This window comes from Phascolarctos cinereus, unplaced genomic scaffold (assembly GCF_003287225.1).
Source record: "Phascolarctos cinereus isolate Bilbo 61053 unplaced genomic scaffold, phaCin_HiC Scaffold_4;HRSCAF=312, whole genome shotgun sequence".
NCBI classification, from domain to species: domain Eukaryota; kingdom Metazoa; phylum Chordata; class Mammalia; order Diprotodontia; family Phascolarctidae; genus Phascolarctos; species Phascolarctos cinereus.
Genome location: NW_027555847.1, coordinates 139,949,364 through 139,976,572, shown reverse-complemented (window position 1 = coordinate 139,976,572; position 27,209 = coordinate 139,949,364). Strand labels below are relative to the sequence as shown.

The following is a 27,209-nucleotide window of genomic DNA, read 5'->3' as shown; positions in this document are numbered from 1 at the left end:
AAAGGAAAAAACAAAAAGCAGGATTTGAGGAAGACAGGTTGATTCAACAGCTGACTCCCTTTACCTCCCTGCAGATTTCTTTTTTCTTTTTTTTTTTGCTTAAGAAAATTTTCATGGTTTTATTATATAATGAGGCATTGAACATCTGAACAAATCACGGTCGGGGCTGCACACGCAGCTGCTGCTGTCTCCTTCGTTTCTTTGGGTTACTAGAGCAACTTGTCAGTACATTAAAAAAAAAAAGGACAACTTTTTGCATTACTTAGTCTTTCTAAGGCATGCACTGGTACAACACAAACTTCTCCTGTCAGATGCAGCTAGTCTAACGTCCAAACATCATGCACAAGACACTCAAACAGTGATGCCACTGCCCACCGCGGTGTCCACCCACCACGGCCTTGCAGGCTTGTGTATGATATTTGGAGTGTTCTCAGGGGGCTGGGGAGAGGAAGTGTGAATAATATCAGGAAGAGCAGAGAGAAGGAAACAGCGTGGGTGCCTTGGGAAGAGGAGGCTCAGCTGAAGTTGTGCAGCGCTAGCCTGAACATGTTGTTGGTGCACGCCCAAGCATTGTTGATGTTCTTTAGTAGAAATATCTGGTGGAATCCCGTGATGGGGTCTTCATCCGCCTTTAGCTATCCCATCACCATACTGGGTATACAGCTGTCAGGGGCGGGCTGGTGGTCCTGAGCTGTGATGCTGTGTTGGATTTTCTGAAATGCAAGGCTAGACAATTTCTCCACGATGGCTGCTTTGTCTTGGAACTGCTGCCCTTCCCATGTAAGGCAAGATACATCAATATATATTGCTCCTAATTGGGTTCTGTCATTATTAAATAACTGGTAGTAATGTTGTACAAAGCTGGATCCAATCTGCTCCCAAGTCGGCTTGTCTCCCATTCCGGATTCTCACCTAGAGCAGAAACCGACTGGCTGGCACGCTGGCAGTGGCAGTGGTGGCGGCAACCGAGCGCAGTCCCGGACCAACTGTCCCCCCGCCCCCTGCAGTTTTATTTCTTGATCTCATATGGGCTTCTTGGTCTAAAAGTCTCTTCTAGCAAGTGTTTTGTTTTGTTTTGTTTTGTTTTTTCCCAAGAGCCTTAAGACTTCACAATAATCCCTTTATGTTTCACTGTTTTGTAGATAATCCTAATACTTATGTACCTGGTCTGGCTTTTTGGTTTCTACCAAGACAGTTAGGTGGCCCAGTGGATAGAATGCTGGTCTTGGCATCAGGAAGCCGGGAGTAAATACTGTCTTAGATATTTGCTAGATTATGAACCTTGGCAAGTCACTTAACCTCTTTCGGTCTCAGTTTCCTCATCTGTAAAATGGAGTTAATAATACCAGCTACCTCATCCAGACAATATAAGGATCAAATAAGATAATAAATGTTGAATGCTTTGCAAAACTTTAAGTGATATATAAATGGTAGCTATCATCATCATCATCATCATCATCATCATCACTATTATTCATACTCTCTTCCCAACTCAGACCCTGCATTCTCTGCTCTAGGTAGGTATAGTCTTTCCCTGCCTGGGTATTTACCTCATCACCTACATGCATATATAAGCCCTTGGGCAGGATATCATATGTGTTCTTTGGCCCCACCTTTAACCATCTTCTCCCCAATATCTACATGCTACTTCAGTGCATTCTTCAGTGCATCTCCCTGGGTATCCTGCAAATCACCTGCCAAATCCTTGGTTGACTTTCCTTGAGTTACACCTGCTAAATTAATGACTACCAAAATTTAGAAATGAGTAAGCTATTCTGCCTGCAATGATTTATTCTTCCTATGGGTCCATGGCAAGGTTAATTTGTCTTAATAAGGAGTACATCATAACTGCTCCCATGAACATTCTCATTAGCATCTTCCACAAATGAAGTCATCCACAATCATTTAGTGTTGGCTGTGCATAGGATTGTCATAGACCTTGCAAAGCAAATACATGTTGAAGCAGCAAGGGCACAGCTCTTGAACCTGTTCATAAAGGTGCTCTCTTTAAGTGATCTCTGAAGTCACTCCCTCTCAAGTCTTCTTTTCTGAAATTTCCAGGTCCCCAGACCCAGTAAGAAAATCTTCTTCTATTCCTTCTTATCCACTAGAATAAGCTTATAAAAGAGAATTCAGGGAACACATGAAAGAAAAAGTTCTTAGAAAGTCATGTCAGAGGCATAGGATGATCTTTTTCAAAATAATCTTCTCTTCTTGACATTTAACTTTGGTGTTTCCACCTTTCTCCTTTTGTGCCCCCCTACTCTCCTCTTTCCCTCCCCTTACTCCTCTCTCCATCCTTGTCTCTATCTCTTTCCCCCTTCCTCTCCTCCTCTTGGCTCTATGTGGGATCTTCTACTTGTCCCTGAAGAACACTAAAACGGGCCATTTGCTGGTAAAAGGTTCAGTCTCCTTTCTCAAAAGACAGCCAAACAATCCCAAATTCAATTTCCAGTTCTCAAGGATTCCTCTCCTCATAGGCTTTGAAAAGGGGAAACTTTAAGGAAATACTATATAATCTAATGCAACAAAATACAAGAAGATACAATATGATAAAACACAACACAGTATGATATAATGATACAATACAATATAATGCCTTACCACCCACCCCCTCTCTTCCCCTCCACTCCCCTCCACTCCAGCCATAGATACTCACTTCAACACAACCCAGCAGTGCCTCTGTGCCCTGGGTGACTGTTGTTCATGTCTTCCTGTAACTTTTCTAGAAGAGGTGCTGGGGCTCTGGATCCTTTAACATTATATGGTCACCGTAGCTCATACTGGCTGTCTCCCTTATCCCTATTTCATGCAATCCATGAAAAAACAATGCGCTACAGTAAACAAATATTTACTAATTGCTAACTGTACTCAAAAGGCCTATGTTAAGCTGTGAGGAAGAGTGTCCAAAAAAAATTTCCCTACCGTCAAGGAGTTTATAATTTAGTCTCTGTCTTCACCAGTATTTCCCACTCTTTAGCCTGGAACAAATATTTACAAGCCTATGAAACATTTGCTACTAAAAATCCTTCCTTTCTATACCATATACATTTTTTAAACTAACATTGCTCTGCTCTCCTCCTTTCTGTGTGCTATTCTTCCCACCCACAGATTTCGGTGCCCCACTCCGCCCTTTCAGCTGCTTCTATGAGGTTCTGAAGGGCACAGCAACCCTAGTCCTCATGAATTTAATTCCTGCAAAAACCAGTGTTTCTACTCCCAGAATGTAAAAGGAAAATAATCTCTCCAAGAGAGTCAATGTAATATTTGCAGTGGCTTTACGCGTCTGGTTTTGCAAGGCTGTCTTTATTTTTTTTCCTCTTGGGTATTATACCTGTTAATTGAGTAAGCTGCCACTATATGGTCAGTGATATATTGACTATGGCTTAGTGGTCAGAGGAGACAGAATTTTAGAGCTTGAAAAGGCTTTTAAAGGTTAACTAGTCGACCTTCATCATTTTATATATAGAAGATAAAGTAACTTGTCCAGGGTCACACATCTGGTTGATGGTAGGACTCTTGATTCCTGAAATCCAACTTTCCTGATTCCGGTCCAGTGTTCCTTCCCTACCACGTGCTGACTGCTAGTTTCCAAACATCTAGGGGTTCCATAAGTGTTAACAGAATCAAAGGTTATTATTATTTCCCATTGAATTGTGCTTTTTCTTTAACAACAGGACTTTTTATAAAAATGTTGTTATTCACTTGTTTTTCAGTTGTGTCTGACTTCTCATGACCTCTTTTGGGGTTTTCTCTTTCTTTTAATAGTATTTTTCCACCAATTACATGTCAAGACAAATTTTTAGCATTCATTTTTACAAGATTTTGAGTTTCAAATTTTTCTCCCTCCTTCCCTTCCCTCTTCTGAAAATGGTAGACAATTTGATATAAGATATACGTGTGCTATCATGTAAAACATATTTCCTCATTAGTCACAGTTGTGAAAGAAAAAACAGATCAGAAGAAAAAAAACAAAAAAGATAAAAGTAAATGAAAAAATATGTTTCAATCTGCATTGAGAGTCCCATCAGTTCTTTATGTGGATGTAGATAGCATTTTTACTTTTGAGTCCTTTGTACTTGTCTTTGATCATTGTATTGCTGAGAAGAGCTCAGTCATTCATAGCTGATAAGTTTACAACTCCACCAACAGTGCATCAGTGTCCCAATTTTCCCACATCCTCTCCAACATTCATCATTTTCCTTTTTTGTCAAATTAGCTAATCTGAAAGGTGTGAGGTGGTACCTCAGAGTTGTTTTAATATGTATTTCTCTAATCAGAAGTGATTTAGAGCACTTTCTTATATGTCTATAGATAGCTTTGATTTCTTCATCTGAAAACTGCCTGTTCATATCCTTTCACCATTTTTCAGTGGGGAATGTCTTATATTCTTATAAATTTGACTCATTTCTCTATATATTTGAGCAATGAGGCCTTTATCAGAGATAGTTGCTGTAAAGACTGTTTCCCAGCTTTCTGCTTTCCTTCTAACCTTGGTTGCATTGATTTTGTTTGTACAAAACCTTTTTAATTTAATATAATCAAAATTATATATTTTATATTTTATAATACTATCTGTCACTTGTTTAGTCATGAATTTTTCCCGTCCTCATAGATCTGACAGGTAGACCATTATTTGCTCTTCTAATTTGCTTATGGTATCACCCTTTATGTCTAAATCATGCATGCATTTTGACCTTATCTTGGGATACGGTGTGAGATTTTGGTCTGTACCTACTTTGTGTCCTATTGTTTTCCAATTTTCCCAGCAGTTTTTGTCAGATAGTGAGTTCTTATCTCAAAGGCTAGGATCTTTGGTTTATCAAACACTAGGTCATTGACTACTGTGTCTTGTGTACCTAATCCAATCCACCAATCCACTACTCTATTTCTTAGCCAGTACCAGATAGTTTTGATGACTACTACTTTATAATATAGCTTGAGATCTGGTATTGCTAGGCCACCTTCCTTTGGTTTGTTGTTGTTTTTTCATTTATTCTCTTGGTATTCTTGACCTTTTGTTCTTCCAGATGAATTTTGTTGTTATTTTTTCTATCTCTATTGCATAATTTTTTGGTAGTTTGATTGGTGTGGCACTGAACAAGTAAATTAGTTTAGGCAGATTGCCATTTTTATTATATTGCTTTGGCCTACCCGTGAGCAATTGATATTTTTCCAATTGTTTAGAACTGACTGTATTTGTGTGAAGTATTCTGTAATTATGTTCATATAGTTCCTGGGTTTGTCTTGGCAGATAGACTCCCAAGTGTTTTATATTGTTTACAATTATCTTAAATAGAATTTCTTTTTCTATCTCTTGCTTCTGGGCTTTCTTGGTCATATAAAGAAATGCTGATGATTTATGTGGGTTTATCTTACATCCTGCAACTTTGCTAAAGTTGTGAAATTATTTCAAGTAGTTTTTTTGGTTGATTCTCTATGGTTCTTTAAGTATACCATCGTAATATCTGCAGAGAGTGATATGTTTATTCCTCATTGCTTGTTCTAATTCCTTCCATTTCTTTTTATTCTCTTATTGCTATAGGAACATTTCTAGTACTATACTGAGTATCAGTCGTGATAATGGGCATCCTTGCTTCACCCCTTTGAGGTTTTCTTGGCAAAAGTAGTAGAATGGTTTGCTATTTCCTTCTCTGGTTCATTTTATAGAGGAGGAAACTGAGGCAGACAGGTTAAGTGATTTGCCCAGGGTCACACAGCTAGTAAGTGTCTGAGGCCAGATTTGAACTCAGAAAGATGAACCTTCCTGACTCCTGACCTGGCATTCCATCCATTGGCCTCAGCTGCCCTTTTGTTAAATTAATTAGTATTCAAATAATAGAGCAGCTAGGCGATGCGGTGGATAGAGTACTGGGCCTGGAGTCAAGAAAACTCATCTTCTTGAGTTAAAATCTGGCCTCAGACACTTGCTAGCTTAACTTTACCTCAGTTTCCTCCTCTGTAAAATGAACTGGAGAAGGAAATGGCAAATCACTCTGGTGTCTCTGCCAAGAAAACCCCAAATGTGGTCACAGATAGTAAGAAACCGCTAAAAAACGGCTGAACAATTAGAATAATATTGTATTAAAATAATTGATAAAAAGCTTAGAGCAAAATTTAAAGGAATATAAGCACAGTATATAGGCTGATGTTGCTCACTAACCTCATTTACTTTTTAATCTAATTTTGGTTTTATCTCAAATTGGAACAGGCCCCAATTTATTAGTTGATCCTGAATCTTTCTTGAAGTTAGATCATTTGAGAGTTTTCCTATAGTTTCATTGTGTATCACTACCCTTTTAGCCCTTCTCCAGCCAGACTCCTCACATAATGTGTTTTGAGTGAGGTTCAGAATTCCAGTTTGCAGTACAAGGAAGGGCAGAGAACTGCAAGACAGAATGTAGCAAAGATGGGGCTTACTTTGTGCAAAGCACTGTGCTAAATACTGGGGTTACAAATAGGGAAGCTGCTATCAAGGAAGGGGCTCACATTCTAATAGGAGACAACAAATCGAGAAAGTTTCAACTACAAGTCACAGAGAAAGGTCTCATGGTTCTTAGGGTATAGCGGCAAAGAAAATAGTGATACTCTTTCTTTAATAGCATTTCTATGGATAAAAGCATATCAATGTCTGATGTTGAACTATTTGCCACTAAGTTGGAAGCATTGTTATTTCCAAGGCTCTTGAGATGTCTTCATTATGGTTTGAGGAAGATGGTGGTCAAAGAATTAGCACAATTTGACAGTAATAGGAGCTGGACTCAGCCTGCATTGGCTCTATTTGGAACATTGGAATAAGCAAAGAAGAGCAAAAAGCAGGTCCATAAAAAAATGTTAAGACAAGCAAGGAACATCTAAGTGTTTTCAATGTTGAATGGAAATCCATGTTGTTAATTTCTTATACTTAATGAGTGATCCAAGTCTGCTGCCATGATACCTAGTGGTAGTCAGTTTACACAGCATTTAACCAAGGAGTGTAGCTACACTTGACCAGCCTCCTAGTTCATATGTGTTAATTAATTGGCTAAAAAAAGTATTTTCCAAGAAAAAAAATGTCAAGCGAGCTATACCTCAGGGTCAGGCATTTCACATGTTGAATGCTAAGGAAATAAGCCAAAGGTATTGGGAAAGTCAAGGAAATCTAAAGGAAGCTAAAAGAATAGCATGTCACTTATTGACAGTTTGTCCTGCCAAGTCCTTACTCCACTGGAATTTCTACACAGCAGTAATTCTTTTTATGTAAATAACATTTTATGTTTTCTAATTACATGTAAATATAGTTTTCAACATTTGTTTTTTATAAGATTTTTGAATTCCAAATTTTTCTCCCTCCTTCCCTTCCCTCTCCATCCCCAAGACAGCAAGAAATCTGATATAGGTTATACATGTGTAGTCATGTTAAACATATTTCCACATTAGTTATGTTGTGAAAAAAAAAAACAGAACAAAAGGAACAAAAAACAAAAAAAAACAAAGAAAGTGAAAATAATATACTTTGATCTGCATTCAGATTCCATCAGTTCTTTCTCTGGTTGTGGATAGAATTTTCCATCACAAGTCTTTTGGAATTTTCTTGGATCATTGTATTGCTAGGAAGAGCTAATTCTATCATAGTTGATCATTGCCCAATGTTGCTGTTAATGTGTACAATGTTCTCCTGGTTCTGCTCACTTCATTCAGCATCAGTTCATGTAAGTCTTTCCAGGTTTTCTTGAAGTCTGCTGTTTCACCATTTCTTATGGAACAATAGTATTCCATTACATTTATACACCACAACTTATTCAGCCGTTTCCCAAGTTGATGGGCATTCCCTCAACTTCCAATTCTTGGCTACCACAAAAAGAGCCAGTAATAGATTTTTTGAACCTAGCTGTAGGACTTTACAATTATCCCTATTAATTTCATCCCATTAGATATGATCCATCATTGTAGTTCTTTAGATTGCTTTCTTTAACCTGAATTCTCTCGTCCAACACGCAAGTTATCTTTTTCATTTGAATTATTTGACAAATATTTATCAAAAACTCGTTATGTATTAAACAGACAAAAAGTAACACAATTCATGCCATCCTGAAGGTTACATTCCATTGGACTGATACCACATAACACATATAAGTAAAGACAAAGTCATTTGTAAAGAGAATCAACAACCAGGTTATCAGGGAAGGCTTTGCACAGTAAGTGATACCTGAGCTGAACCAGTAAGGAAGATAAGGATAAGAACTGGGAAAGGCAAAGTTTAGAAGGGAGCACATTCCAGGCATAGATTTATGGCCTAGGAAAATTTACAGAGGGCAGAAATGAAATGTCAGGTTCAGAGAACAGCTAGTAATCCAATTTGCCTGGAACAGAGAGTGTGGGAAAGGGAGTAATGTGAAATAAGGCTGGAAACAGTGGTTGGAAGTAGATTTTGAGGGCCTTAAATTCCAGGCTAAGGCGCTTATCCTAGGGAGCCACTGAAGGTATTAAAGTAGATGAGTGACATTTACAGCTTAGGAAGTTTCTTTTTGCAGCTGTATCAATGGATTGAGAGAGACTAGAAGTAAGGAAACCAATTAAAATATTTCAGGCAAGAAGTAGTACTGATGGCTGTGTGAGTGTAGAGAAAAGGATGGATAAGAGATGTGGTGGAGTAAATATTGATAGGTTTTGGTCAATGATAGGGGAAGAGAAAGAGAATGAGAGGGAGAGAAAAGCATTTAATCCAGAGATTCTTAACCGTTTTTGCTTCATGTTTCCCTTTGGCAGTCTAGTGAAGCCTATGGACTCCTCAGAATGTTTTTAAATGCATGAAATAAGATTTATAGAATTACAAAGGAAAGCAATCTTATTGAAATAAAGATGTAATTTTTCCTCATCCAAGTTAATTCACCCCTGAAATCTACCATAGACTTCAGGTTAAGAACCCATGGTCTAAGATGATTATAAGATTGTAAACATGGCAGTTGGGAGGATGGCATTGTCCTCAATATAAACAAGAAAATTTGGAGAAGGAGAAGGTTTAAAGGGGAAATCATGAGTTCTGATTTGGAAATGTTGAATTTGAGGAGCTAATAAGGACATCAAGGTGGAAATGTCCAGAAGGCAGTTGTTGATGCAGGACTAGAGATTTTTAAAGCAGAATAGGACTCATGTATGTCATCTACATAGAGTTGATAATTGAACCCTTGGTAGTAGATGAAAGCATGTCATCAACCATTTTTATAAGTATACTATTTCTACTTAACAAAATGATGGTAGTACCATTTATCAGTTTTCATGACAGTTCTGGCAATCTCTCTTCCAGAGATTCTGTACATATCTGTTGTAAGCAGTATTTCTGTTTAGCAGGAATCAAAAGGAAAATAAACAATGCCACGTATTATTGGCAAAGGATATGCCACCCATTCAGTCACAGGCAGATGTGTGAGCTTTTCCAGTGAGGGAGTATAGTGAAGTATAGTGAGACGAGAGTAAATATGCAGGTGTAGTGGTAACCATGTCAAGTGCAATGAGGATCCCTACTTCCTTTAATCATCGTCTCTATGTATATGATTCACAGATTTTTATATATAGCTCTGGCCTTTTCCTTGAGCTTCAGTTCTTAATCACCAACTGCCTACTGGACATTCTAAATTGTACATCCTGAGAAACCTCAAATTCACCCCAAATGATTCATTTTCTTATCCCAAAACTCATTTTCCAAACTTCTCTATTTCTGTTGTGGGCACCAAGCATTCTACCCATCTCCCAGGTCTGCAACTTTGTCATTATCCTCCATTTCTCATTCTCCCACATCCTACATATCCAGTTAATTGCCAACACTTACCATTTTGATTTCTTTTATCTGCCCCATTCTAACTACTCCCATGGCAATCACCTTAATTTAAGCTCTCACATCACCTCTTGCCTAGATTATTGCTTTGACTACCTAAGTGGTCTTGCTGCCCCAAGTCTTTCCTCCCTCCAAGTCGTTCTCCACACAGATACAAAAGTGATTTTCATTAAATAAAGGTCTGACCATGTCATTGCCCTACTCAGTAAACTTCAGTACCTCGTTACTACCTTTAAAACAAAATATTAACTTGATTGGACTTGTAAAGTCCTTCGCAGTCTGACCCTTATCCAAGTTCCAGCTCTGTGGTGTGTTGCTTTCCTTTCCATACTCTACTGTCAAGCCAAATTGGCCAGTTTTCTGTTCCTTGCATATGGCCCTCCATCTCCTGTCTTCATGCCTTTGTCATTCCCCATTCTCAGAAAGAACTGCCTCCTCATCTCTGCCCTGTAGAATCCTTTACTTTCTTCAAGACTCTGATGAAGCATCATCTGGTACTGGAAGCCCTTCTGATCTACTGGAAGCCCATCCCTCCAACTGCTAGTTCCCTTCCTCCCTAGACCACTTTATCTTTTTTTTTTTAGTTAGTATTTTTTCTGTTTATACTTATAGGTAACTATGTTGTCTTCCCCAGTCGATTGTAACCTCCCTAAAAGCAGGAACTGTTTCCTTTTTTGTCTTTGTATTCTTAGTGCCTGACATATAATAGGTGCTTAATAAATGAATGTTGATCAATTGATTCCTCCTCAAGAAAGCAGTTGACAACCAGGATATACAAGGCAATGACAGAGGCAGCTCTGACACTAGTGATCAGCTGATCCAATCACTTCCCTTGGAATTTCTGGGTCAAGGTCTTGCTACTTAATTGCAATGAGGAAATGTGAAAATATGAAACTTAACCTAACTCAGATTGATTCAAGTCATAATGAGGAGCACTTTGGAGATGTGGGATGTCAGCATGTCCCTGGAGGTGGAGGACACCTGTGTGAATGTGTCTTCCCAGATATTTTTGCCACTTAGTTCAGCCTTAGGGAGGCTTATTTCACCCCAGAAGGGCAGAAATCCCTGGTTAGTGGATGGGTTAGTACTTGAGTGGGAAGAATGGAGACCTTGGAGACCAACCTAGAGAGGTCAGATTGCAGAGGCCTGGTCACAACTCTACTTACAGATCTATTTGTAATAGTATATTTATGAATCTACCTCCTCTACATTCAAAAGTCAACACAGGAAAAGAGTAGTTCTTTCATAGCATCTATGTAATATCTATTTATTTAGCTATCTATCTACAGAGAGAGAGAGAGAGAGAGAGAGAGAGACAGAGAGAGAGAGAGAGAGAGAGAGAGAGAGAGAGAGAGAGAGAGAGAAAGGTATATCTCTCAACACATATGAATACTTTTAACATATATATGGACAGAGCTAGGAACCAAACCTGTGATTTCATTGACATAGAAAACAGGTGAGGAAGCTCCTTCTATTACTGCAGATTAATACTTTCTCTTCAATTTACAGTATTAAAGATTTGTCTGGGGCACCGAGTGATTATGACTTGCCTAGGGTTCATGAGGCCAGAGATGGGCCCTGAACCCAGGTCTTCTTGGCTGTCTATCCATTCCGCCATGATGCCTCCCATGAATATGTAATTCTAATATTGTGTCTGATAGACTATTTATTGAATTCTACTTTGTAACTAGGAAACTATCATAGTCATGATTGCATGATCCAATGCTATTCTCTTTTTCACATTCTCCATTCCACCCACACTAGATTACTTTCTGTTTCCTGTAGGAACATAACTTTACAACACACACACACACACACACACACAATTTCAGAGATGGAAGAGGTCGGTCTAAATTATAGCTGGAAAAAAATGCCTCTTACAGTATACTCAATGAGTAGTTTGTCCAGCCTTTGCTTAAAGACCTTCAATGAGGGGGAACCCACTACCTGGGTTCCTGGCAACCCATTCTATTTTTCTACCTCTGAATCTCAGTTCATGTTGTTCCTTATGCCTGAAATTCACTTCCACCTATTGAACTCCTATGCACTTCACACACCACAACTCAAAAGCCATCTCTTCCAGAAAAGACTTCTCTGACTCCACCTTTCAAAAATGACCATTCCAGCCAAATGTGGTGGTATTTGCCTGTAGTCCTGCTACCAGGGAGATTGAGACTCATGGAATACATGAATTTGGGAATTCTGAGATGTAGTAGAGTTGAAGTCAATCGGATTCCACATTAAGTCTAGCAGCAGTATGGTGAAGCCCTGGCAGCCCAAAGCCACCAGGTTGCCCTATGGAGGGGCAAAATGCCCAAGTCAGTAATAGAGCTGCGCAAAGCTTCTGTACCAATCAACATTGGGATCCAGCCCATGAATGGCCACTGCACTTCCAGTACGATTGAGACAGAGAGTCCTCATCTCATCATCATCCTTATCACCACCACAGTCCTCTTCATAGTAGTCATCATCATCATCATCATCATCATCATCATCATCATCATCATATCATCTCCCCTGAGACTCATTTATCCCTCTTTTACTCACTTACCATGCCTATAGAATAACATGCACACTCCTTAGACTGACATTTGAGACCCTTCACAATCTGGCTCCTACTTACTATCTCCCTATACGCCCATTTACCAAATTTACATTTATATTGCAGTCAAGATGTTACCTGATCTAGATACTCTTATCTCCAACCTTGTTGAATCTGCAGAAGCTGCTCCCTGTGCCAGAAATGACCTCCCTCCTCACCTTCACCAGTGAGCATCATTTTTTCCCCAAGACTCTGCACAGATGCTACCTTCTCAATCCCTCCATTGCTCTCTCTCCCACCTACATTTTCTTTGTACAGTCTTTGTTTACCTACCTGTCCTTTATCTCTCCTAAACTCTCAAGGGCAGGGTCTCTTTCATTTCTTTCTTTGTATTCCCAGTGCTTCACATATACTAAGCACCCCAAAAATGTTTGTTGAATTGTATGGGAATGTTGGATTATTTTGTATTATAATTATTTGTGTAGGTTTCCTTTCTGTCTACTAGACTTTAAACTAAATGAGGACAATGACCTTGCCTTATATAAAGCTTGCATGTCTTCAGCATCTAGCTCAGTGCTTTGTATATAGTAGGTACTTAATAAATGCCTGCTATTTAATATTTTCTATTTCCTCATTAGGTTTTTCTATCCCCTTTGAATGTCTTCTGGCTCACCACCATTTTTTTCCACAGTCCCACACTCACTGTTACAATAAGACTGACAGCTCACATTAAATATAATATATTATTACATATAACAATATTTATATAGTGCTTAATGATTTACTAAGAGCATTCTTCATAACAACCCTGTGAAGTAGGTAATGCATCAGTCCCATTTTTCAGATGAAGATACTGAGACCCAGAAAGGTAAATTGACTTGCTCTATAAAGGTCATTCTTGTAAAAAGTGAGTAGTGAGGAGGACATTGAAGCCTAGGTTTCCTCATTCACTGCCTAATGCTCCTTTTACTACACCAGCTGCCTCTCACAACTGCCCCCAAATATATTGAAGACTTGAGATCAAATAAATGTTCACACCATTTTATACTGGTTTAAAAAAGGAAGGCTATTTTGTTTGTGTCTCAGAGCTGCTATTCATCTTGGTTTTTTGCACTAGCTCAAAGATACAAAGATGTCAGGTTGATAACTAAGTAATTTAAACAGCAAACCAGAGAAATATCAGTGGAATTGAGCCTGGTGTGTGATCCAGGGGGAAAAAAGAGCTATGTGTGTTTTGACTATTTAATGAGCTTTAAAAGGTAATTACTGGTGACCAATGTTTGTTCTAATATTTTGGCAGTTTCTTAAGGGAAGCAGTCTCATGTAGTGGAGAGAGCCCCAGACTGGGACATAGGATACCAAGTTTGATTCTCTACTTACCCTGACTGAGTCACTTCCTTTTTCTGGACCCCAATTTCCTCATATGAAAAATAGGGGAGAGGGAGACACTCAGTCTGCTCCCCTTCCCCATATGAAAAATGGGTAAGGTATTGGAATTGGAAGGTACCTTAGAATTCATCATCTATGAAAAATGGCAGAGGGGAAGCAGATCTAGTGGTTCCCCTTCCCCCGTTTTTCATAGATGATGATGTCTAAGACAACTTCCAACTCTGACATTCTACAATTATTTTATTATGTAGTAGACTTGACCAGCCTCTCACAATGGGTTTTGCAAATATGTAATTTGAAGGATTTAAAGCCATCCTCATGGATTACACCTATAAGTTCACAAAATTTGTTCCTAGAAGAAATTACTGTGTTTTAGTAGTCCAAAAGTTGAAAACCAAACCAACCCAACATTTATTAAGTGCCTTCTATGTCCAAGGCACTTGGCAGCATAGCAGTGTGGCTTGGTATATAGTTTGCCTTGCAATTAGAAAGACCTGGCTGGGGTCAAGTTCCCTCTCTGACCCATACTGGCTGTGTGGCCCTGGGTAAGTCACTTACCTTCTCAGTGGCCTGGGAAACTGTCTAATACTCTTAAGTTCGAAGGCAGGTACAGATCTGAATTCGTAGAAGAAGCTTTCATATCAGGAATTCTCTCCACCAAGGAAGCCAGAGATCTTTTCCAAAATTAAAATGTCCAAGTCACCCTGCTGAGCACTGGTAACACAAAATGAAAAACAATTCCTGCCCCCTAGGAGCTTACATTTGATTAGGCTTCAGCTTGGTTTTGTTTGAGAGACTTCTCTGTGAGATAAAGTTGCATTAGTCATTGGTGCTGCTGAGAGACAGGTAGATGCTGGCAAGACCAGCGGGATGAAGGATGGATGGGGAGAAGGCAAACCTTTTATAGTCTTTAATTGTTTTCCTTTAATTCAACTGGGAAATAGTGTTTCAGCATATCATGTCTATTTCTGAAACCAGTTGAATGAAATGTTTCTCTTTCTTTTTAAGCTAATGACCAAGCACCCCGGGAAACGTCTGGGATGTGGGCCTGAAGGTGAACGAGATATTAAGGAACATGCATTTTTCCGGTATATTGACTGGGAGAAACTTGAACGCAAGGAGATTCAGCCCCCATACAAGCCAAAAGCTGTAAGTCAACTGTTTCAATTTTTTTCTCCCTCTCCCTCTCTCTTTCTCCCCTCTTCACTTTTCTCTTACTTCTCTTCCTCTGTTCTCCATTCCACCTCTCTTTTTTTCTCTATTCCTCTTTTCCTCTGACATACTCTCTTTTTCTCTTTTCTTAGAGTATGTGTGCTCTTAGCACTGTATGAGATACAGACATGCTGTATGTATTTATGCACTTTCTCGTGCATCTACACAAGCCTATACACCAAAACATATGGATGCTTGCAAAATATACACATACCAACAGATTTAGAACTCTAACTCCATACATAGACCATCTGCCCTTTGTAGTTATAGGAAATGTATTAGGACTATTGAGTTTTGATTTTATGGTTGTAATTATAATGAGTATCTTAGGTGAAAACTTTTGGAGAATGGTTGGTTCTTCATCAAGCCAAATAGTCCAGCTCTCCTTATGGGTTGTGATGAAGAATCTAATTTCACCTGGATTCTTTCCATTGGTTTGATTATGCCACTTTCTCTTCATACTGGTGTTGAAAAGGTCACATTGTTTATCTCAACCATATTTAAATTTAATTCAGAAACTCACATGCTGTCTGAGTCAGTAATTCACGGTAATTCTCTGATCTGCTTCTGCCCAAGGTGAAACACAGGACAAATCAGAGTTGGAATAGTTTATGAATGTTAGCCAGCCCCCTTGAGGGTCTTAACTATGGGACTAGCCTTGGCAGTTTTTCTTCTATAATTTAAGAATTTAAGTTACACAGTTCTCTAAGGGGTGTGTGTGTGTGTGTGTGTGTGTGTGTGTGTGTGTGTACGTGTACATATGGGTGTGTTCTTTCATACTTGCAAATTTTTCCACTTATGCCTGAGAGGGTTTGTCATAGCTAAGGACCCAACAGGAAAGAACAATTAGCTCTCTGATTAATTAAGGTTTTGTTCATACTTCATTTAGGAAGGTTAGTTCTTAGAAGCCACAGGTCATGGAGTTTCAGAATCAGAAGGAAAGGACTTTAGAGCTCATCTGGTACACTATAAAAAGGCAGCTGAAGTCTGCGTAGGACCTGCCCAAAGTAGTATAGCTAGTCAGAGGCAAAATTGGCATTAGAACCCAAGTCTCTTGACTTCACCTAATATTTTTAGTTTAAATGAGGTTCTATGACTTAATTAGTAGTTTTATTGTGTAGAAATGTTGTGTAGAAAGAGTTTGTGATTGTGTAGAAATCTTAGCATGTGGAATTTAAATCTTACCATAGAATTATATATGATAGAAACTTAGGAAATCTAAGGGTAGGCTAGTTCATTCAGTGATATAGATATTATTCTCCCCTTTTTATATATGAGGACTGAGAGAAATTAAATTACTTGCCTCTGCTCATGTATCTCCCAATTTCAAAGCCAAGAGTCATAGATCTAGAGCTGGGAGCTACTTTAGCCATGATCTTATTCAGCCACCTAATTTTACAAATGAAGAAACTGAGGCCCAAGGAGGTTAAGTGTCTTTGTTCAAGGTCATGTTGGTTAACAAATGGCAGATTTGGGATTGACAGCAAGGAATAGGCTTATAGGGGCAACATGACTCCAAGGAGGATAGAATCCCAGCTTTAGAGTCCAGGGAGAACTTCACCCAAGTCACTGTTAAAAGTGTTGGACAAAACCTGCCCTCAGACCTTCCACTGGAGTCTCACCTTCAAGTTAACCAACACTTCATGAGTCTGATTATTTAGTCACCTCAAGGTCCAACTAACTATGCTATTATCAAAGCCATATTTCTCCATTGTACACAAAGATATCATAAGGGACTTTGTTGAATGCCTTGCTGAAGTTAATTAATTGACTGATATAATAACTCTAATAAATGCAAAAGGGCTTAGTTCAGACCAATTATCATTGTGTGAAACACTTTCAAAGATCTGCAATCTCCTTAGGGTGGGTGGGTGTTTCTTATGCCAATCCAGATGGCAGCTTGATCATCTGGAGTTAATCCAAGTTTCTGAACTTGGTAGCTCAACTGGTCCTCAAAGGAGACTGTCTGTCCTTGGTCCTCTACCCTAAAACTTTCCAGCTTGATAAGACCCACCAGAGCTTGTAAGTCCCTGGCATCATCCTTGAAATACCAACCATGTAAATAGGACCCTGGTCAATTAAAATGATATTTACCCTTCTCTCCAGCCTCTCCACATTCCAAATGATTGGTCTCTATATAAAGAACATAAAAATATAACGTAACAGAAGGCACCAGATCTGAAATCAGAAGACCTGGGTTTGAATTCCAGCTCTGGTACTTGTTAGCTGCAAGACTTTGGACAAATAAATTCTCACCTGTCTGGGCATCTAATACGTAAATAGATGGCAGTGGGTCTTGGTAATTTTTAGTGACTCATTAAAAATGTAAAAACCACTCTTAGGTTACGGGATGTGGAAAATGGGAATGGGGAGATTTAGGCCTTTACTATAATTTAAAGACCCCTGTATCATCCAATGACATTGTGCCTGCATGAAAAGGATTTATTGTCATTGTCTTGAGCCTGGGGTATGTTGTTTGTTATGCCCTTAAACTGGGTGAATCTGGAGTATGCTAAGGCACTGATATAACTGCTTCTGACAGCCATGTCCCTGAAGGACAGTCAAGATGCTCACTGTGCCACTGAGGCTTATCCTCAAGTCATCTCTTAAGTGCCATCTAGAGAACAGTGGGAAAAGTATCTCCTCACCTAGATATCCACTTAAAATTAGCTTATGAGTTGTTTGGGAGAAGGCTTGACGTGAAGCCTGAGTAAAGAAAATGGGCTCATTGGTTAGGAAATCCTGGGCCCTGAGATGGGAAAGGGAGTTACCTCTATTTGAGAGGAGAATTCCAAGCTTCCTGAGCAATGTGAATGGACACCCAGCCCCACAACCACCTCTCAGTGCTAAAAGTTGGGGTAGCTGCAAAGGCTGTTGTTATCTCTAATTTCAGAATGGCTGATGCAACCTAGAGCAAGAAGTCTCCTCAAAGAAGGAGCTCTTAAGAGAAATGCCTTCTTGTCCTCTTGCTCACTGGAGTTGGCCCAAATGAGTTACTTATTCTGCAGTAGACAGTGGACTGAGAATGGAGCAGTAGTGCCTATTACTCAAATGTAATAGCCAGGATTTATATAGCTTTAGGTTTTGTAAAGCACTTCACAAATATCTTATTTAATCTTCACAATAACCTATGAGTTGGGTGCTATAATCACCCATTTTACAGATGAGGAAACTGAGGCAATCACAGTGACTTGCCCAAAGTCACACAGCTAGTATGTGTCTGAGGTGGGATTCAAACTTGATAGGCCAGCATTAACTAAGCTCTTAGTATGTTCTAGCTGGCACTGGAGATATAAAGATGAAATGAGTTTTGGTTCTTGGCTTGAGGGAGGTCGAAGCCCATGAATGATTCCCATACAAAAATCAGGATTAAAGATGTTAAGTATACACTGGAGACATCAGGCAGAATGGCATGAAAGTTGGGAAAGGAAGGATCATTTCCCATCAGAAGCCTCAGGGAAGGTTTCGTGGAAGAAAATGACACTCCAGGTGGGCCTTGAAGGAAAACAAATTTTAATAACTGGACACATGGAGGAAAGTGGGCATAGGGGCTGGCATGGGCAAATGTACTGAGGCAGGAGAGGGTAGGACAAGAATGGGACCTGGAGAGCAGTCTAGTTTGAGAGGCATATAGTGTGCATGAAGACAAGCAGTATGAGATAAAGCTGGATGGGTAGTTTTGGGCCAGATTTTAGAGGGTCTTAAATATCAAGCTAATAAATTGATACATAGTTTACTCTATGGGTAATGGGGAGCCTCTTAAGATTTTTGACTCTGGAAGTGACCTAGTCAAACCCTGTGCTTTCTAGTATGAAAGTTACTGTGATAGCATCTGGACAATAGAAAGATTGGGAATAGGGTACCATATTAAACTAGTAGTTCAAGGAAGAAGTGATGTGATGAGGGTCTGAGGTAGCCCTTCCCTCTGTCACTTGTCATAATATCATAGGATTTGGATCTGGGAGGGAATTTAGACATTGTCTAGTGCAATTCTCTCGTTTTTAGGTATACAAAGACCTAGTATGGACTTACCTTATTGGATCACTTACCTACTCAAATCACAGCCTCTTTAGCCTCAGTAGACAGTCTTCATGAGTTTCTGTGTCCAAAAAAATCATCACCTAGTGTTCTGGTGATGAATATCTCTGAATGAAACCGGCTTGGTCCACAAATTCTTAATTTGTCAGTGGACCCATACTCAGAGCCCTTCTAGCTTGGCAGCCTCATGATAGCTGTCACTCCATAGGCATAAACTTTGAGAAGTCAAGGCCACCCTCATTCTACTGCAAGGCATTGGAGGAAGGCTTCAGTGGAGATGTACCAGATAGCACCATGTAAACATCAACCATACTCTCCTCTGCCTTTAACAAAGCATAGGATCTTTTCCTTCCTTAGTATAAATATGGGAATACTTTCAGCTCTGGCAATATATGTTCTATGGGCTAAGATGCAGGGTAACTCTGACATTTATTTGATTCTGAGACCCTCCCACATAGGCAACAAGGGAGATCATTCAGAGTGCTAGCCTTAAAGTCACAAAGGCCTGGCTTCAAGTCCTGCTGTTAACACATACAAGCTGTTAGACCCTGAGTAAGTCACTTTACCACTTAGTACTTCAGGCAACCCTAATATAAGTTGCAGAGTACTTGTAGCTCTGCCTTGGTAGACAGTTTCCTCACCAAAGGACCAATTAAATCACAAGTACGAGTGTGCGCACACACACCACAGTCTGGAATTCCCATTAAGACCCACCTGCCCCTGGGGTGGAACTATCTGGCCTCCCCTTTCCCACTTCTGTCCTCTTATCTACTTGTTGTATACCCCATCAGTTTCCAGTGGCTTATGGTAAAGCATGTGCACAAGGCCTGTGTTACATAAAAGATATTAAAAAGAATAAATTCATCTGTCAGGACTTATTGATTCATGGATGCTACTAAACCAAGTGTTGTAATAGAAAAAATCAAGTAACAATAACAGGATAATATTCAAAGAGCAATAAAGCATGCTATTATCGTGTGCTCAGGAAAATAATTTCAAAAAGGGATTCTAAAGGTTGTTTTCAGTCTTATCCATTCCAGAGGCAAATGGCTCCTCAGAGGTCTTTGTTTGAAATTGTGTAGAAATATAGCATAACTGTAGTGTTGTTGAACAAACCCCTCGGGGGAACCCGGAGCTTCATGGACACCAGAGGGATATAGGAACCATACTCAGAAAAAGGATACTATCTTTGGACAGATATCTGAACTGGTCTTCAAAAGATGCCAGAGTTCCACAGGATAGAAGAACCCAGAAGGGAATAACAAATTTGACAACCAGCAAGCTATACATGACAGAAATTTAAATTAGAATCTTATTGTATGATAGTTTCTTTGGAATCACAGAATGTAAAAATGCTAGAGCTAAACACAGAACACAGCATTTCAGAGGTGGCAGGGTACCCAGGCACTGTACTAGGTTCTGAAATACAAAGACAAAAAAAAGCAGCTCTTGCCCCTCAAGGTGTTTATATCTCACTCAGAAGAGAAAATACGTCTTAAAAAGCAGAAAAAATTAAAGCAAGAGAGTACACTAACAACTCAGGCAGGGTATAGAGGGAAAGGGAAACAGGAGAAAGCTTCATGAAGGAGGTGGGAGTTGAGTTGAGCCTTCAAAGAAAAAAAGGTTTCTGAGAAGCAAAGGTAGTGTTAGCATGCATCCAAGCATGGAGAATGGCTTGTGGGAATGCTTAGACATGAGAACTTGATTATCAAGTTTGGAGAGCAGCTCAGAGTCCAGAGTGGATAGAATGTAGACTTTTTTTTTTAAAAAAGGCTAGTATAAACTGAGACTGAAAAGATGGACAGAACTCAAATTGTGAGAAGCCTTGAAGTGCCAGGCTAAAGGGTTTGAGAAAGCATGCTGCAGTGGATTAAGGACTGAACTTGGAGTCAGGAAGTCCTAGATTCAAGTACTGCCTTGACATGCATTGACTGGATAATCTCAGGCAATTTATATAACTGCTTAGTGCCCCCCAGAAATTCCCCTTAGATTATAAATCCCAGAACCATTGCTGTTGCCTATATGCATCAGTAGAGAATTCTCTCCCTATCCCTACCTCCTAGAAGTTCACTATACCATAAAATCCTAGGTTCAGATTTTTTAAAAGGAGTGTGGCAATAAGGTGCCAAAACACAGGTGCCACAAAATGAGCAGAATAGCAACACCAATCAGTCTGTGCTCTTTCAGAATATTTTGGCAGCTGAGTGGAAGCTGGATTGGAGAAAGTACAGATTAGAAGAAGGGAGACCAATTAAGAAATGGTAGCTCAGGCATGAATGATAACATTCTGAACTCACTAGCCTTAATCACGGAATGGGTGTTGCCTCAGTCAAAGTTAGAACTCTGAAAGATCTTAGTTCAAAAAGGCCAAGGCCTCCCACTGCATCTGGAGTCATCTCCAGGCATCCTGATCTATATCTGGCCACTGGACCCAGATGGCTCTGCAGGAGAAAGTGAGGCTGGTGACTTTGCGCAGCCCTTCCTCACTTAAATCCAATTCATTTGCAAGTCATGGCATCATCTTCCTGATGTCATGGTCCTTTTAGAGAATGAAAGACAAACAGCAATCTTCTGGAAAGAGTCTGGTTTCCATGAATGTGAACAGTAAGAGGTAAAGGATGAAAAGAAGTTTTAAGTGTGGTAGCAAGGTTACTGGTGGTACAACGGAAAAGGAGAGAAGAAGAGGAAAAGAACTGGGTAGAGTAGTATTGAACTAGATGAGGATAAGAGTTCAGGAAGAGATAGCAAAGATCACAATCCTGAACAAAGATGATGATGAAGATGAAAGTTATCATTTATATAGCATATTAAGGTTCGCAAAGCACATTACTTGTGTTATTTCATTTGATCTTCACAACTACCCTGTGAACTAGTTGATATTAAATGGAAGCTGAAAGGGATTAAGTTAATCAGTTAAACATTTATTAAGCACTTACTGTATGCCAGGCAGGCACTTTGCTAAGCACAGAGGAGACAAAAGATGTAAAAGACAGTCCCTCATGATTCATTGGGGGAAACAAGCAAAGAAGTACATATGAACAAGTTATATTAGGAAAAAATAGGGCATAATTAAAAGAGGGAGGGTATTAGAATTAAGAGGGATTGGGAAAGGCTTCCTGGAGAAGATTGGATTTTAGTTGGGACTTAAAAGAAGCTAGGGAAGGCAGTAGGAGAGCTGAGGAGAGAGAGCATTCCAGGCATAGGGGTCAGCCAGAGAAAATGCCTGGACCTGAAAAATGGAATGTCTTGTTTATGGAACAGCAAGGACTCTAGTGTCACTGGATTGAAAAGTATGTGGTCAGGTATAAAAAAAAGACTGGAAATGGCAAGGTAGATTATGAAAGGCTTTGAATGCTAAACAGAAAATTTTGTAGTTGATATGAGAGGTGATAGGGAGTGGCTGGAGTTTATGGAGTAGGAGAGCGACATAGTCAGATTTGTGCCTCAGGAAAACTACTTTGGTGGCTGAATGGAATATGGATCTGAGTGAGGAGAGACTTATGTCAGGCAAACCCATCATCAGACTACTGTAGCAGTCTAAACATGAGCTGATCAGGGCCTACCACCAGGGTAGTGGCAATATTAGAGGAGAGAAGGAGGCATATTTGAGAGATGGTGCAAATATGAAATCAGTAGGGGACAGAAAGAGTGCGGAGTCAGGTTGACACTTAGGTTTTGAGTGTAGGGGACTGGGAAGATGGTGTTGTCCTTAATAGTAATGGGAAATTTGGTGGGGGGAGTTTAGGGAGAAAGAGAATGAATTCAGGTTTGGACAGGTTGAGTTTAAGATGTCTACTGTACATCCAGTTCACAATGTCTGAAAGATAATTGGAAATGTGAAATCAGAGGTCATCAGACAGGTTAGGGAAGGATAGGTATATGTGAGAACCATCGACATAGAAATGGTAGTTAATGGGAGCTGATGAGATCACCAAGTGAAGCTGTATAGAGGGAGAAGAGAAGAGGGCCCAGAACAGAACTCTGTAGGACACCTATAGTTAGAGGGCATGAAGATCCAGTAAAGGAGACTGAGAAGGCAAGATAAGTAAGAAATCCAGGAGAGAGTGATCTCCCAAAAACCTATGGAGAAGAGAGTAATCAACAGTTCCAAAGGCCGCAGAGAGGTCAAGAAGAATGACTGAGAAAAGACCACTGGATTTGGCCATCAAGATCATTGGGAACTTTGGAGAAGCAGGTTCAGTGAAATAATAAGGTCAGAAGCCAGATTGTAAGGGCTCAACAGGTGAGAGAGGAGGATATGGAGGCACCAGTTGTAGATGGTCTTTTCTAGGAGTTTGGATACAGAGTAAAAGAGATATAGGATGATAAGTAGCTGGGATGGAAAGATCAAGTGAGGATTATTTGAGGATGGAGAAGACATGGGTATGTTTGTAGGCAGTAGGGAAAGAGTCAATAGATAGGAAGACATTGAAGATAAGTAATAGAGTGGGAGTGACAGAAGGGGGAATCTGTTGGAGGAGCCTGAATGGAATGGGATCCCTCATGCAGGTGAAAGAGTAGATGTTGGTAAGGAGTAAGGCTACCTTTTCCTATGAGACACAGTGAAGACGGAGATAGTAGCAGAAGGCATCTGAGTGACATGAGATGAGGAAGGGGGAGAAGAGGGAGCTCTTGGCAAATGCCCTCAGTTTTTCCCATAAAATATGAGACAAGATTTTCAGCAGGATTGGAGGAAGGGGGACCTATGCAAAGTTTGAAGGGAATGACAAGGTTATGTCACTAGCCCAGGGTTAACACAACTAGTTGGTAAGTTTCCAAAGCAGGATTCAAACTCAAATCTCCCTAATTCCAAATTCCACACTCTATCCACAATGCCACCTAATTGCCCTAATTACTGGGATTAGGGAAGCAGGAGATGCAAATTTGTTATTCAGTGGTACCAATTAGTTGGGGTCTCCACTTTCTAGGATCCTGCAATGTAAGAAGGTGGTGTCAGTGTGATGTTAGCAAACACTGGTGAATTAATGAGGGAGAAAGGCAATGTAGAATATGGGGCAGAATTCTGGATCCCCAGGGACTGGACTGAATTGAATGTCACCAATTCAGTAGTTAAATCCAAAGATGATGGTAGATGAAGCTCATAAAATGTTAAAGCTGGAAAGGACCTTAGAACATAAAATGTTCAAACTGGAAAGGGCCTCAGAAAATAGAACATAGAATGTTAGAACCATCAAGAGCATTAGAGGTCATTTAATCCTACTCCATCATTTCATAAGGAAAAAATTGGAGCCCAAAGAGTGAAAGTGATTTGACTCAGATCACAGACCAAGATGGCAATGTAGAGAATTGTAGTGGGCAGAGGTATAAGAGGACCATTGTTATTCTTGACTGTGTCCAGCTTCCCTAATTCCTCTTTCATACATAAATTCCCCTTGTGTCTGTCTTTTATCTTCTGTTTTTGGCTTTTCTCTTTCTCCTCAAATTCCAGGTTTTCCAAGTCCTCAGCCTTCATCCAGAGGGTTATGTACTAGGCATCCTTCATCTGATGGGCTAAGATCTGTCTAAAATGTTTTCTGAAGACACTTCTCACTCTATGCAACGTGTCCTTGCATGCTGATGAATGTCCTTTTCAATCTGAGGCCCTGAAATGGGAAGCAAGCTTTATCGATTCTCTCCTAATGGTTTGCCTTGGGAAATCTTTCAGTAACAGTCAAGGGAGAGCAATCTGTGCAACTGAATCAGTTCAGGTTTCTGGTGCCTGCAGGTTTTGCTCAGAAAATACATTGCCCTCTCAAATCCACAGTAATGAACCCACGTGGGAGCTACCAGGGTCAGTGCTTCTCCTCCAGCAGAGCCAAGTGTGGGGTTGGGATGGGACAGAGTGGGCAGTCAGCAAAGGAGGGGGACCCCTAAAAAGTGTGTCCAAAAGTAGTTACCAGGTACCTAACAGGACAAAGAACCAACTCCAGTCCACCTTGGTGGACTATATCTGAAAATACATCCAGTTGGAGGAGACACAGTTTTCAACATTCACTTTTATAAGATTTTGAGTTTTAAATTTTCTCCTCCTCCTTCCTCTGCCCCCTCCCCAAGACAGCATGCAATCTGATATATGCCATTCACGTACAATCATTTCCGCATTAGTCATGTTGTAAAAAAGAATTAGAACCAAAGGGAAAAACCCCGAGAAAGAAAAAACAAAAACAACAAAAAAGGAAAAATAGAATGCTTCAATCTGCATTCAAACTCCATAGTTCTTTCTCTGGATGTGGATAGCATTTTCCACCATGAGTCTTTTGTAATTGTCTTTGATCCTTGCATTCCTGAGAGGAGTTAAATCTATCAAAGTTGGTCACCACACAGTTTTGCTGTTACCGTGTACAACGTTCTCCTGATTCTGCTCACTTCACTCCGCATCAGACCATCCAAGTCTTTCCAGGTTTTTCTGAAGTCTGCCTGCTCATCATTTCTTATGGAACAATAGCGTTCCATTACATTCATATATCACAACTTGATCCCAATTGATGGGATGTTGGAGGCAGATTTTGACAAGGTGAAGGTCTCCAGGAAAGAATGAATGGCATGGTGAGAGGGGCCAAACTTGTTTCATTTGAGGATTGATTGAAGAAACAAAGACATATAGCCTGGAGAAGAGAAGGCTTTGGATGGGGATAATCACTGTCTTCAGATATTTGGAGGAAAGCCATATGTCTGAAGATCTAGATGAATGGGTGGAAGTTTTGGGGAGGCATATTTAAGTTCAGTAGAAACTAGAATGTTCTAGCATTTAGAGCTGTCCAACAATAGAATGTACCTGTCTTATCAGATAGGTCATTCCCTGTGATGGAGAGTTTCAAGGAATCCTAGATAACTAGTTCTTTTGGGTATTGTACAGAGATTTCTGCTTTAGCTAGGGCTCAGAGCAGATAACCTCTACGGTCATTTCCTCCTCTGAGACCACATGATTCTGTGCAATCAGGTTTAGTCTGGTAAGAGTGATAAAGATTCAGTACAGATCTGAAAGCTGTGGAAGATAAATTGCAAGAAAAGGTGACTCTTTGCTGATAAAGGAGATGCTGTCCCTGGAACAAGTAGAGGCTAACAGTGAAAGAAAAAGGGTTTTGTTGGGAGAAAAATCTTTATGAATACTTTACTTGGGGCCCTGACAGCAGCTGGGTAGTGCTGGACCCAGAGTCAAGAAGACCTGAATTCAAATTCTGCCTCAGACCTTTATTAGCTGTATCTCTTATGTTCTCTCAGCCTAAGTTTCCTCATCTGTAAATTTGGCATAATAATAGCACCTTCCCTCCCACCTCTGGTTTTATGAGAATAAAATATTCTTAAGACATTTCACAAACCTTAAAGTACTATATAAATGTTAGGTGTTATTAAATTCATACCCCTGTTATGGAAACTATATTCCAACATTTGAGCTTCTCAAGTATATTGGTTTATCAGTTTAAAATTAACCAGGGAGATAACAAGGCTTGGTAGAAATAATACTGGTGTGGCAGTCAGGTGACTTGAGTTTTAACTTTGGCCCTGCCACTAATTTTGTGAGATCTTAAGAAAGTCACTTCTGCTCTTTTAGCCTCAGTTTCTCCATTGGTTAAAAAATGGGACTTTGACTCAATCATAATTGAGATACCTTTCAACTCTAACATTCTATGGTCTATGTTTTAACATTCCATTCACTTCTGACATTCTGTGTTCTTTGTTCTGAGACCAAGCTCCACTGCTCTGTGACTATCAGATTTTACTTAAACCTTTGTGTGTATACTACCAGCCTCTTCAGGTGAGTGTGACATCCAAATGAACTAATTGATGGAAAGCACTTGGTCTTCATAAAGTATTATATTAGTGCCTGTTCTTATTGTTTGCTGCTTTATTTCTTTCTAAGTCTGAAGAAATAATTCAAAAACCAGGTGACGGGGCGGGGGGAATCCTTTCAGTGCTGAAGTTCAAAAGCAGACCTTTCACAGAAAGGTGTTAAGATGATTTCTAGAATCTTGAGGGAGTTAAGCAAAAAGGTCTGAAATGGCCATCAAAATTAAAACCACACTTTTGTTATAGTTGTTCAGTCATTTTTCAGTCATGCTGGACTCTTCGTGACCTCATTTGGGGTTTTCTTGGCAAAGATACTAGAGTGGTTTGCCATTTCCTTCTCCAACTCATTTTACATATGAGGAAACTGAGGCTAACAGGGTTAAATGACTTGCCCAGGGTACCACAGCTAGTAAATATCTGTGGATG

The 27,209-nt window shown here is 39.8% G+C and overlaps 1 protein-coding gene and 1 pseudogene across 4 annotated transcripts in view; one reads left to right on the top strand and one right to left on the bottom strand.

Annotated features, from left to right (window-relative positions):
- Positions 1-27,209, top strand: part of PRKCB (protein kinase C beta) — a 641,836-nt gene that overhangs the window by 543,039 nt on the left and 71,588 nt on the right. For all 4 annotated transcript variants that reach the window (XM_078152651.1, XM_020995626.2, XM_020995625.2 and 1 more), the window contains one exon: positions 14,754-14,894. In XM_078152651.1, coding sequence (XP_078008777.1) covers positions 14,754-14,894 — 141 coding nt within the window. The remainder of the gene's footprint in view (positions 1-14,753; positions 14,895-27,209) is intronic.
- On the bottom strand, positions 410-930 carry LOC110214623 (nuclear transport factor 2 pseudogene; annotated as a pseudogene).